The 14186-nt window shown below is 38.1% G+C and overlaps 1 protein-coding gene across 1 annotated transcript; it reads left to right on the top strand.

The window, feature by feature from the left end:
- Positions 1–284: 284 nt before the first annotated feature.
- On the top strand, positions 285–13449 carry tmc1 (transmembrane channel-like 1). The gene is made up of 20 exons (XM_049578956.1): positions 285–375; positions 2838–2861; positions 3377–3860; positions 3994–4182; positions 4316–4406; positions 4513–4594; positions 6256–6362; positions 6491–6589; positions 6741–6883; positions 6967–7111; positions 7199–7393; positions 8571–8750; positions 8831–8983; positions 9716–9844; positions 10028–10095; positions 10255–10494; positions 10575–10700; positions 10839–10917; positions 11573–11708; positions 13188–13449. The coding sequence occupies exons 1-20, from the start codon at positions 339–341 to the stop codon at positions 13409–13411; spliced, it is 2931 nt and encodes a 976-aa protein (XP_049434913.1). The 5' UTR covers positions 285–338; the 3' UTR covers positions 13412–13449.
- The last annotated feature ends 737 nt before the right edge of the window (positions 13450–14186 follow it).

The following is a 14186-nucleotide window of genomic DNA, read 5'->3' as shown; positions in this document are numbered from 1 at the left end:
TAGTGAAATTGCGTGGCTCTAGGGTTTCCATGCTGTCATTGTCCCTGTTTCGGGTCGATGGGTGGCGAGGAAAAAGTAAACTTCTCATGCGAGTTACTCATCATGTACCAGCCCTTCATCACACACACACACATATTCACAGACACACACACAAACACACACAGACTCTTCATTCCTATGGCAGTGAGTGGGCTTGGATATGCAGCATCCTTCACTGTAAGGATGCAGAAGGAGAGCGACCACTGAAACCCTGCAGCTTCACTTCCACCTCACATACGCGCAGAGTCCGCTGGATGCTCGGGCGACTGTTGTAGAGGTTAAAGGACCATGAGAGGACGATGCCTCGAGACAGTCTGATCACCTCTGAGAATGACAGTAAGACCATCGTTATATTTCCATGACCAAATTGCTGTGCTGGTTTTCACATAATATAACTATATTTGTTAATATATATATTTGTTAATAGAGGTCCTTCATTATTGTTACATGTGGAGATGAAGTGTGATAAATGTACTGGCCATAATGCTGAAAATTATCCTCAATTCAAGGTTTATGTCAGCATGCTCATTACTGATTAGTTCACTAAAGCAAAGCCCTTTGGTTTCTGTGTTCGTAGTGTGTTGATGATATTGTTGTGATAACTGATCTGAACCTATTTTTGGACAAAAACATCCACATTTATTGAGTTTAATAGAGCCTTAAGTTCATTAATATGCTAGAACAGATAATTAAAACAATGCCTCTGTTTACACTGGATTTCTAGTTGTAATCATCAATAAAAGGCCGACCATCCACCACCTTTATCCGCTGCTTTACTCACTCAACTGCATATTTGGGAGCTGGCCTCTGGCCCTCGGCTGTCTCCCCGGCCTTGTGGGCTTAGCCACCCCATCTCCCTTCATTAGGCCATTGTTTGTCTCTTTTGTGCCCCTCTGCTGCACACGGCCGTAATGACCCGTGTGCTGGCCACTCCGGTTACACTAAGGGCACACATCAAAGGGCCGACTACATAAATATCAGTTCAATTTGTCAGTGGTCCTCTTTGTTTTCCTCTTTACCCCCCCTTTACTGCAGGACAATAGTGCCACCAGGTATACAATAAGGTAAGCTTAGCTCAACCAGTGAAAGGGGTCAGTGTTCTGTTGACGAAATTAAGAAGTAGGCTGGATTTATAAAGCTGAGGTCATCTGAGGATAAAGAGGGTTGATCATGTCATAGATATATTGAAATCAAAACAAAAAACAACAACAACAGATGAACATGAGACAACAGAAAAACATGACGATAAAATATGAATTATTAAAAGGAGAAAAAATCATTACAGAAATATTTACTATCATGACTTGTTTTCAGAAAGAGAAAATTAGCCCCTATTTAGCTACAACAACATATAAAAATGCTAAATTATATTCTATGGCTCAGTAAGTATTACAAATTGGTCGGACTTCTAAATAGAAATTTTCAGCATTAAAAAAAAATGTTTACAGTAGACTTCTCTGTACTGCAACCTCACGATTATGTGTATAGAAAAACTATGATTACCTCAGTCTAATTAGACAAGTTTGCCAGTTTTGAGTCAGGCCAACTTAAACTGTCAACAGTGAACTCATGTTTTTATTTTACCAAGCAATTTACCAAACAACTTTAGAGAGTGTGATTCCATATGGCATTCAGGTGTGGTATGGCAGCCTGTCGGTGCAGTTAAAGACTGAACTTGCATGCCTCTCACAAACAGCCATGAAAATCAAAAGGAAAACGGAATATCATTCAGCTTCTATATGAGGAGTCTGTGCTTCGTGAGGTCAGAATGCCAAACTGTACATTAAACCAACAAAAATTCATTCATCCCGTCCTCCATCAAAATACTCCACAGCAATAGGTTACTTTGACTCAGTGACCAGAATACTGCAACCTGACTATCTATTATCTGGCTTGGTTATACTTGGTTTTACGGTGTGAAACTAGCAAATCATGTGTGGTTGTGTAATGTCCTTTTTTTTTTTGAAAGTGTCTGATTTTATCTGATTTTGTTAGAGGAAATTATTGCTTTTATTATTTATGGAACTTAGGTTCTTCAGTGCAAGTTTTCACATGTATGATGTCTATATGTGTGTATGTTGTATGATGCAGCAGCTTTGAGTCCACTGTGTAGTGATCACTTTCAGAAGTTTTGATTATGTGTCCAATCTTGTAACTTATGTCCAACGTATCATTCATGTGACTCATCAAATTTAGTTGCTTTAGAACATGATTAGCTCATTGGCATGTTCTTCCCAGCATGCATTATATTTGGATAAAATTCTCCAAAAGCCTTCTATTTTACTAATTTGAAGAATGTTACATGGTGCAGCCTGGTGTGTGTCTTGTTATGTCTCTCAGCTGAGACACATGGACGTTATCTCTGTCATGAAAATTAAAACTATGCAAACTGTGATAAAGATACAGGTATCCTTGTCAGTTTCTCCCTTTCCGTCCTTCTACAACAAATGCTGCAATTGTGGCTATCCAATTTAACCGTATCTGCATACATGTCTACAAAATGTCTTATTGCTAAAAAATATTTATGCTGTAGCTCAGGAGACATCACTGGATTATACTATAATTGATCAAATTTAAAGTCAAGCATAAGAGCAAACTGATACTGACACAACAGGTGTAAATTATTATAACTTGGTGGCCATTAACTGTAACAGTAATTAGAAGTTGTAACAACATAAAAATGCAGCCTACTTCAACCTGACAATAAGTTACCAGAGGTGAAAATTCTAAGTTGGAGAAACTCAAATATGTTGAGTTTTCTCGACTTTTTCATTTGTAACTTTATCTCTCTCCCACAGTTGACATTGGACTGGAATTTGAAGGTGAGTGGTTCTTTATGTTATAAAAGAAATCAGAAAGTGTCCCTATGATTCAGTCCATTTGCACTGGTAAGGTGATCATGATTTTTTCAAAATAAACTAACTTATTAGAGAAGCAGAGGAGTCTGGACGTCCTACTGGCTCTTAGTGTATATTTTCTCATTTTTGTTCTGTGCCTGGGTTTTGGATTATGTTGGAGCTGTTTGACAAGTTGTTCCTTCACTTCTGTCTCTGCTGCAACCCATCAGCCTCGCAGCTTAACCAGTTCATCTGCTGCAGTTCTTTCTTCCCCCATACCCATTCCTGTATAATATATACACCTCCCTTTGCCTCTTTATTATGACCAATGTTCCCGGTTATCACACAGAAACTTCACAATAGTGTAAAATAATGGGGTGAATATGGGTTTATAGCACCGCAGAGAGAAAGAAAGTAATATCACTGAAGTATCAGTGAGTGTAAATGATATGTGTTGCAACACTGAATATACACAGCATCTACATTTCTTTTTACTTCAGGTGATGAGGATGAAGTTTTCACTTTTGAAGAGGAGCATGAGAGGGAAAGACACAGAGGCAAAAGAAGAGATGGTGACAGAGAGAAAAAGAAGAGGAGAAATGGGAGGAGAAAAAGATCATCCAAAGCAGCAGAACAGGAAGAAGAATTACAGACAAGGCCTGAGAAAAGAGAGAAGGGCAGGAGAAAGAGATCAAGGAGTGATCAAGAAGCAAAAGGAAGAGAGAAGGACGAGGAGGAGCAGCCCAAAATAAAAAGCGATAAGGTGACAAAAACAAGGAAGAATATTAAGAATGAAAAAACAAGAAAAATGGAGGAGGAGAAGGAGGACGACAAGGGAGAAGATGGAGAAAGAAATGCCAAGGGTAAAAAGAAACATGGAAGTGCCAAAAAGGAGCACAGAGAGGATGATGAAGGTAAACATACAGTGAAGGTGAAAGAACAGGAAGTTAAGAAGAAGAAGCACAAGAGAGTAGTTGAAACAAGGTGAGTATTATCTTACAACTTCACCTCATCTGTAGTTTCCTGCTGATGAAAACTATTGTGATCTTTTCATTCTGCAGAGTGACATGCACACAAGAAAGGTGCAAAGACATTAAACTACTCCTCTGTGCCTCAGTTCAGAGCAGGAGACAAGTGAGCAAGATGACACTGAAGAAGAGGACAATGAGGAGAAAGAGGTGAGGCCAGAGTCTCTGTCACCGGAGGAGCTGGAGAAGCTGAAGGAGGCTGTGGAGGAGAGGAAGAAACTGATCCAAGGTCTGAGGGGAAAACCCTGGCCAATGAAAAAGAAACTTGTGATTTTGCGGTAAATTAACTCAACATGTTATCATCAAAGTGCACTTTGAATTAGGATCCTGAAACAATCAGAATGAGTTTTCAGCTGTACAACATCACTGGACCTGTGACTCACTTTAAATGAATTGTCTTCTTCTTTGCAGGGAGTCTCAGGAGTTTGTGGAGAAATATGAGGGAGCTTTGGGAAAAGGGAAAGGCAGGAAGCTCTATGCATACAAGGTCATGATGACCAAGGTGAGCAGTCACAGACTAATTTAATATCACCATCTATTTACATACTTACCACAATAATCATACTGAATGTGTCGTGTATTTTAATGTAATTATATTGCATTTATAGAAATGGATGAAGTTTCAAAGGGACTTTGAAAACTTCAAAACTGCCTGTATTCCATGGGAGATGAAAATCAAGGAGATTGAAAGTAAGTTTGGTTTATGTTGAATACATATATATATATATATATATATATATATATATATATATATATATATATATATATATATATATATATATATATATATATATATATATATATATATATATATATATATGTTAATATTCCTCATGTTCTCCAACTTCATGTCATATTCAAGACTTTAAATAGTCTAAGGAGACTACACCAGATGAATCATACTGTATGTCTTGCAGGCCTCTCAACAATCTGACAGCCTGCCCGTGGGACGTCGTATGGTTTATGCGATGATTATGATATGTTATGATATGTAAACAACTGCTGTGTTTACGTTGTTTTCTCACACAACCTATCATTTGAAAGCTACACTGCTTGCGGTTGGACTGATGCGGACCATTTCAAGATACAACCACCACAGCAGAGTCAATAAACCTTCCGTCAGACAAACAACGAACAAACAAACCATTATAATCCAGAGATTGATAATATTCCATGTTCATATTTCTTGACGTATATTCCTAATAACTCCCTCTAGTTAACTCCAATATTGTCACATAAATCTTGCTGATAGCTCTCTGTCAAAATGGTGGCTGAACTCTGAGCTTTTGATTGATAGGAACTTCCATGTCACCTCCATACCCTACAATGAGAGCTGCAGACACATTCTATTTGTAGCATACACAAGACGTCACTACAAATTGCGCCCACCACAAGTACAAGACAAACCCACCAACTGGATGCCTGTCTGAACCCTGCTACAGTGCTTCAGTGTAGTAAATAAATGACACTGACTGTATCGGTAATGCACTTTATACTTTATAATACATGAAGACATGATTTACTTTATAAGGAGGTGGGTGAGTCATGGTCATGTCGGATGAGGTCAGATGAGGTCACATAGCTGCTCCAGCTACAGTTATACCTACTTGCCTACAATAGCCAGACAGGCCTGCCTCATCTCTCATGTTACAGAGCCAATCTCAAGCAAACAGCTGGCCTAATGGTTTATGGGTCTTGTGGTCAATGACACTCCAGCACTTTTGAATGGGCTACTGGCATCATATACTATTATAAATGTACAGAAATGATAAACAAATGGCTCCTTTCCTAATGGGAAAAGGTTAAGTGTTTTTATATAAAGTAAGTTCCTAAATAGACATTTCTGTCTTTGATGACTTCTTTTTCACTCATATTCATAAATTCAGTACATTGTTTTACCCTCTTTTTTATGTAAGTGCCTGAAACAAACCCCTAGAAAAACATGTGTTTATTATTTTTCTGTAGTAAAGTTATCTACTTTGAATTTGGACCAGGTGAGGCTTCATGATATGGTCTTTTTGTGTTTTCTAGCTAAGAAGTCCCAGTTCTAGTCATCCACCACATCTTTTTTTCAAGAAAATATTTTTGCTGAAGATTAAAACAACCTTTTATTTCAGTGTGTTGAAACTTGCATTTACAGTGATTCTGACTGTTGACTGAAAAATATTACATGTTACCTTTTAAATGAGACCATGCATGTACATGTAATGGAACAAGAACAGCTTTCAGTTTACTTTGGGTATGTCTTAGATTGACATTTTAGGTGAATTTAGATGAATTGTACAGGAATTGTGAGTTTTCCAGCGTCCCTGCCATCCTCATATCTCATATTTATTCTGTCTGCCTCTCAGGTCATTTTGGCTCCTCAGTTGCCTCTTACTTCATCTTCCTGAGGTGGATGTATGGCATCAACATGATCTTGTTTTGTCTGACCTTTGGGTTGGTTATGGTGCCAGAGGTAATGCACATGGCTTTTGCTTTCATCATGATTTCTGTGTCTGTAGTTTTGCTCCCATGTATATTTTCCTGCTTGTTCTCATGACTTTTTCCAGTAACCCTCCTTGCTCCCCTGCTTGTTTCTAACAGGCATTAATGGGGCGGCCCTATGGAAGCATCCCAAGAAAGACTGTCCCCAGGGCAGAGGAGGGCAGCGCCATGGACTTTGCTGTGTTATGGGACTTTGGAGTCAGTTCATTATACATGTGCAACATTATACTCACCTCAAGCTCTTGAAACAGCATTATGTGTTTTTGTTACATAAGCCTGTGAGTCACTTTACATCGTGAAAAATAATGATGCATTCTTTGTTGTGCATCACCTCAACTAAAATCCACAGGGTTATGCTCAGTATTCAGTCCTCTTCTATGGTTACTACAACAACCAGCGTGCCATTGGCTGGCTCAAGTTCCGGATGCCTCTGTCATACTTCCTGGTTGGTGTGGGAACAGTGGCCTATAGCTATATGGTGGTCATAAGAACGTACGTGTATCATAACTACATACAATCGATTATTTTAGGCACAATAAATGTTATACTGAATCTGTACTTGTTTCTGATTACAGAATGGCCCGTAATGCAAATGAGACGGGGGTCGGAGATGATAACAGCTTTAATTTCAGCTGGAAAATGTTCACCAGCTGGGACTATCTGATAGGAAACCCTGAAACAGCGGACAATAAGTTTGCCTCCATCACCACCAGTTTCAAGGTCAGTGCAGCTGATCCAGTACACCGACTGATGCCACTGATATCACATTCATCTATATCCTGCATATCTCTCTGGTTTCCTCTCCAGGAGGCAATTTTAGAGGAGCAGGAGAGCCGAAAGGATGATAACATCCATCTGACTCGTTTTCTGCGTGTGCTGGCCAACTTCCTGGTCTTGTGCTGCTTGGCAGGAAGTGGATACCTCATCTACTTTGTAGTGCGACGCTCTCAGAAGTTTGCCCTTGATGGACTGGAGAACCACACCTGGTGGGAAAGGAATGAGGTAGCAATGAGAAATGAGTGACAAACAGACAAAGTGTATGAATCCTTTTAGCAGCAGGCAAGACTTTCTGAGCAAGTTAATTTGATAAAATGGTGTGATTTATTAACATAAAACTGAATATAATAAGTGTGTTTTCTTTAGTGTATAATCACCTGAAACAAAGAATTATTGTGGTTGTTACCTTAAAATGAGCTGTTTATATCTACATACAGAGCGGGTCCTAATCCTAAGGGTCCACCATGTTGTACTGCCATGTTTCTGCAATAGCCCAGAACAGAAAAAACCAAACACTGACTCTAGATAAGGCCATTTGCATTTTCATGTCACTACAGTTCTCTCAGTTCTCTTGGCACAAGGGAGAAGTTTGAGTTGGTTGCAATCTGCAACTGATAAATGCCACTGAATTCTACACACTAGACCAGGGGTCTTGTTTTCATGCCAAAGACCCTTTAGCTCAAAGAGAGATGGAGCAGGGACCCCTCACTACATACATTTTATAAAACTAAGTTGCACTTGATATAATTCTCTGAATATTTTTGGGTGTTCTCTCGGTAATGCTTGCCTGTAGCTGCTAAGTAAGCAGCAGTTTTAGCATGGCCAGGTGTATTAGCTTCACCCTCTGCACTTTCGCGAGTGGTTTCTGTGGAGAAGGGTGTGTCGAGTTTCTTCCTCAGAAAATTACAAAACAGAAGAATAACAGTACTCTTGTCATGATAATACAATTGACAAATATGTTTCAGTAGTATGTAAATGTTAGTGAACTGTTTCACCTCATTGTTATGGATTGGTGCTGTACAAAAAAAAGTGCTGCACAGTGATTTAGCTTTAGCTACCTCACATGATTGCTCAAGGATTCAAGGGTAACAGTTGGTTATCATTAATGCTATGTATTATAAATTACAAGTTTTTCTTTTTTTTATGAATCGGCTCATCTTCACTAATGATATTACATTCATGTTAATGTATATTTTCTGACACGTTTTAATTTTAGAATCAAAAAACACAAACAATTTTAAACTAAAACTTAAATTATCAGAGAGTAATTTGGTGGCCCTCCTGCAGTAACCCTGAGGATCCAGGCACCATACCTGTAAGAATTTGGCTTGTAGTCCTTTCATAACAGGAAAAGCACACGTGTGGTTGTACACATTAATGATTATTAATTTATGTTTCTCAGGTGAACATGGTCATGTCATTACTGGGGATGTTTTGTCCCATGCTGTTTGACGTCATCAGTGCCCTGGAGAACTACCACCCTCGTGTCGCCCTGCAGTGGCAGCTGGGTCGCATCTTTGCCCTCTTCTTGGGAAATCTCTACACCTTCATCATCGCACTCATGGATGAGATAAACCTCAAAGTGAGAGCTAGAGCTTGCAGACATGATCATTTTTACAATTTTATAATATACATGACCTTTGGTGTGCATATGTATTACAGAGGGAAGAGGAAAAGATAGTCCAGTTTAATATAACCACGTGGGAAGCAAGTCTTTTCAACGGTACGGTATCAGAAAACAGCACAGCTCTACCCGTCACTATTCAGCCTGCTGATGTGCCCAGAGGGCCCTGCTGGGAGACCATGGTGGGCCAGGTCAGTGTGCATGTGTGTGTTTGTGTATAAACCATTATGTAACTGTATGATGTAATTGTTTTGACGGCATAAAGTTATGGAAAGTGACCAATGTTAAATAAGAATATAAGACAATATGAAATAATCATTTGAATAAATATAAACAAAATGGGTAATATAACAATTGATTGTGACATTTTAATAGAATACTTTTTTAAACTCAGTACAGAAGATGATCTTTTATATCAATATTTACATCTATTCACTTCACAAACGTGGCAGGGGCGATTTTGTGATTGACTGTTGATTTGTTATTACGTAAACAGATACTTTAATAGAGCCATCTATTACTGGAGATTTTCAATATCTTTTTTGTTTATTTCACAATTTACTTTTTGATACTGACAATTTTGACAACAAAATGGAAATGTGTTCTGATCACACTGATAGAAAGTCAAGGAAAAAGAAAGTTTGTGTGATTTAAGATGTGCATTAAAATTAAATACAGTGTATTTTATATTGGGTAGAACATACAGTTAAATTTGAGTTACATTTTAGATAGAATATACATGCACAATAAACATAAACTAACCTGTATATGCATGTTAAATACTGAGACATGTATACAGTTATAAAGTGGTAAACCCCTGTTTGGTGACCTCCACTATCATCAATATCTTTTAAACCATTAATAACATTAGATTAAATATATATAGACTGCATATACAATATGATATGCTTCATCCTTTGCAGGAGTTTGTCCGGCTGATCATATCTGACACTATGACAACCTACATCACGCTGCTGATCGGCGACTTCCTGAGAGCCGTGCTTGTTCGTTTCCTCAACTACTGCTGGTGTTGGGATCTCGAGGCCGGATTTGTGAGTCATCTGTTCCGACTTATCACAGTGACTGTGCCTCTGAAATTCAACAGAGCGTATAATTTATTTTAGATTTCACATTCAAAATGTGCACCTTTGTGTAGAGGTGAATTTAAATGTTGGTTCTGAAACATGAGTCACAGCAACAGAGTTATTTTTGTCTTTTTGTGTCTTTTGTGAAAGCCGTCCTACTCTGAGTTTGATGTCAGTGGGAACGTACTGGGCCTGATCTTTAATCAGGGAATGATATGGTGAGAAAACAACATTAATTTTATTTCAATCAGCAGGTTCAAAAACACATATTAAGCACTACAATTTTCATTTTTGTGGTTAAATTACAACCTGCAGCAATAGTATGATAGAAAACTACGTCAGTGTGTCTTAGTGTTTGGCCTAATGTTTTCCTCTAGGATGGGTGCTTTCTATGCCCCCTGCCTGCCGGCCCTGAACGTCCTCAGACTCCATGTGTCCATGTACCTGCAGTGCTGGGCTGTGATGTGCTGCAATGTGCCACAGGAAAGAGTCTTCAAGGCCTCTGGCTCCAACAACTTCTACATGGCCATGTTGCTGGTCATCCTTTTCCTGTCCACTCTGCCTGCCATCTACACCATCGTCACCATCCCTCCTTCCTTTGACTGTGGGCCCTTCAGGTAATGATGCTTCTTCGGGGGATCTGGCGTTTACAATTTGATGCCTTGACTTTATGTCACAATCATTCTCTTCTCTTTAGTGGGAAAAAACGTATGTTTGATGTGATCCAGGAGACTCTGGAGTCGGACTTCCCTGCCTGGTTTAGTAGAGTGTTCAGCTATGCCTCTAACCCTGGGCTGGTTCTACCATTCATATTGCTTATGGTGTGAGTCAGCAGCAGACCACATAAATATATATTTTTGCACATCTTAAGAGGTTTTGCATGGCCATGTTGTCGGCATTTCCTTTTAGTAGTAAAGATTTAGGTTCTTTGATAATAATAGTCTTTTATATTATCTTTCAGACTGGCCATTTACTACCTGCAATCCACATCAAAGAGCTACAAAGAAGCTAATGTGGAACTGAAGAAAAAACTACAAACGGTAACCAAAATCAGACTCTGATTTCCCTCTCATCTAGCACTGGTACTGTTACTCTTGTGTGCTTTTGAATACGCATAAATAAATAAAATTCACACTTGAAAACTTCTCATAAATTCACTCACAGTCAAGTGATGACGATGGAAATTTTGTTCAAGAATAGTGTGACATACTCAGTGTGGAGTGTAATGAGTTGATAATTCTGTCTGATATTGGGCAAGTGACATGCAACATGTCACATTGTTAACCTCTAACACTCTAAAAAAGAAGGGGAAGTGGAATTTTTGTCAAGTAAAGTTAAAATTTATGTTATTCATTTGCCGTCCACATTTGCTTTTCCAATGAATTTTTGCAGCTTTGAAACTACCCAGCGGTCTGTAGTTGCACAAACAGACCACCCGAGGCCACTGTGGTGTCTGCCTGTGGCCACAGTAGTTGTGTTAGTACCATCACTCCAGCAGAGTGCAGCAGAGTCACAGCACACATCTGTCTAAACAGCTTGTCTAGAGCAGCAGCTGAATAAAAGTATCCTAAATAAGATGTGCATGTCTGTATGCCTTATTCTACACTTCTAAACTGTTAAGTGATTTCTGGAGTTCTCATGTTCCCAGTGAACTGAATATGTTCTCATAATAATTGCTTGTATGGCCCCTTATAGCAAAATGAGGAGAACAAGAAGAAGAACAAACGAGCAGCGCTGAAGGCACAGATGGATCTAGAGGAGGCCAGAAACGCTGCATCACAGGCTGCAGAGCATCAACAGTACAACAACGCTTCACTACAAGACCAAGAGGGTCAGACTTTTCACATCTAAGTAAAAATGAAAGAGACGATTTTTATCATGGGATTAAAAAGAAACATCCAATGCAAACAAACAAATAAACAAAAAAATCTGTTAAACTTTCATTACAAAAGTTGCCTTCGGTCTCAAACACTGAATCTGACAAAACGTGGTAACAGGTTAAAAGAGAAGACTAAAATATATCTGAATAAATGGAATAATTGAAATGAAGTGTGAAAATAAATACTAAGCTTTATACTTTTCGTTCAGGCAATCACTTGTAAAGAAAAGCAAAAATGTTGTATTGTTTATCAGAAATCGGTTGATAAAAATCAATTCAAACTTGATTTTATTCATCTATTTAGCTTTCACTGGTCATTTTATTTTGCTTTTCTTTTGACACACATTCACTATTTCATATTTTCCCAGTAGCCCACCTGCTCCTTAGCACAGGCTAACTAACTTTGTTAGTGTTAGCTTGTTCACAAAAATGCTTTAGCAACTGCTACAAGAGTGAACACACTGATGCTATAGCAGTGTACAGTATACAGTTTATGGCAAGCCGTTTTAACATTTAATCGCCAGACTGGATATTCATTACTGATATCTGCAACATAATTTTGCCTAGTCAAAACTCTTATTCAAGATATCTGTAATTAGATTTTGCCTAGTCAAAGCTCTAATTACAGATATCTGTAATTCAGTTTTGACTAGTAAGATTCAAACTATTTTTGCCATTCGTGTGTATGGGGTTTGTCATTATAGATATCTCCAATGTAGTTGCGGATATCTGCAATTGTTATTGTGGATATCTGCAACTGAATTGTGGATATCTGTAATTCCAGTTTGAGATATCTACAATTTAATTTTGACTAGTCATAATTCAAGTTCAAGATATCTTTAATTATCATCAGTTGAAGATATCTACATGGTCCTTTCTAGATATCTTGAACTAAGTTTCAGATAGTCAGAATGACGTTGTAGATATCTGCAATTGAATTATGACTAGTCAAAATGACGTTGTAGATATCTGTAACTGAATTATGACTAGTCAAAATGACGTAATAGATATCCGCAACTGAATTATGACTAGTCAAAATGACATTGTAGATATCTCAAACTGGAATTATAAATAGTCATAATGTAATTGTAGATATCTATAATGACAAACCCCATACACATGAATGGCAAAAATAGTTTGAATCTTACTAGTCAAAACTGAATTACAGATATCTGTAACTGTAGTTTTGACTAGTCTGAATGACGTTATAGATATCTGTCATTCAGTTTTGACTAGTCAAAATGACGTTACAGATATCTTAAATTAAAATTCATACTAGTCACAATGACATTACTACTAGTCAAAATGACGTTATAGATATCTATAATGGTAATTCCGGATAGTCGGACTTAGTGATTAAATGTTAAAATGGCTTGCCATATACAGTTAATAAATGACATATTTCTCCTGTCCTATCGTCTCCTTCGGCAGATGAAGAAGAGGACCACAGTAATAGTCAGACACTGCATCATGGTAAGAAAGGACGTAACCCTCATCCTCCACTTAGAGACCAAGAGCACAAACTTCCAACCACCAGAGCCCCTGTCCCCAGGACCTATCACCATGGCAACTACGGGTCTCCTGGGTACCTCCCTGGATTCCCTCGGCAAAGTGAACCCAGGATGCACAGGGTACCGAGTCTGCAGAGACACTGAAGTAGTGGAAAACAACATGTCAGCAAATATAACTCAAAACCAAGCACTTTACTGTAAAATTCAAGTAATTGAAAGTTAGTCTGTTAGTGCACACTCCTAAATAACCTGTGTATTTGTGGTTTAAAGAAGCTGTAAGGATTTCAAATTAGTAGTTGTTCCTTTGTTTACCAAATAAACATTAACAAGAGCAGCATCTCATTTTCTTTAAATATTGCAATTCAGAATTTAGAATCAATCAGTGTACTAGTAAATTAAATCTCCAATAAATTGTAAATTCATTTGAAAGTTGAGTCAGCTGAAAACTCTCATACAAAATAGGGAGACTACTGGTGTGTCTTTATGCTACATAGGCTATAGACAGGAGTGCAGATTGCTTTCTGTCTTTATGATACATACAGAGGTGCCCAATTTTTCATATCACAGCAACTCATCACTCTTAGCTAATTATTTTTATACCTTTGTGCTGGCGACAGCCATGGCTGAAGGCATTATGTTTTTGGGTTGTTCGTCTGTATGTCCCATTCTCGTGAATGCAATATCTCAAGAATGTTTTGAGCGAATTTCTTCAAATTTGGGACAAACATCTACTGGGGTTCAAGGATGAAGTGATTAGAATTTGGTGGTCAAAGGTCAAAGGTCAGGGTCACTGTGACCTCACAAAACATGTTTTTCGCCATACCTCAAGACTTTATATGCTTATTATCACAAATCTTCACATAAATGTCTAATAGAATAAAATTATAAAGGAATGACATTTTATATCCAAACTTTTAAA

The sequence above is a fragment of the Epinephelus fuscoguttatus genome, linkage group LG6 (genome assembly GCF_011397635.1).
Source record: "Epinephelus fuscoguttatus linkage group LG6, E.fuscoguttatus.final_Chr_v1".
In the NCBI taxonomy this organism is placed as follows: Eukaryota; Metazoa; Chordata; class Actinopteri; order Perciformes; family Serranidae; genus Epinephelus; species Epinephelus fuscoguttatus.
The sequence above is the reverse complement of the archived record's forward strand: the minus strand, read 5'-3'. Positions and strand labels throughout refer to the sequence as shown.

Excerpts from the sequence above, each read along its gene's own strand:
- tmc1 (XM_049578956.1), top strand. The coding sequence starts at position 339 with ATGCCTCGAGACAGTCTGATCACCTCTGAGAATGACA. Across the intron at positions 6,884-6,966 it reads TATATGGTGGTCATAAGAAC|AATGGCCCGTAATGCAAATG; the intron begins GTACGTGTATCA and ends TTCTGATTACAG. Across the intron at positions 8,984-9,715 it reads GGGAGACCATGGTGGGCCAG|GAGTTTGTCCGGCTGATCAT; the intron begins GTCAGTGTGCAT and ends CATCCTTTGCAG.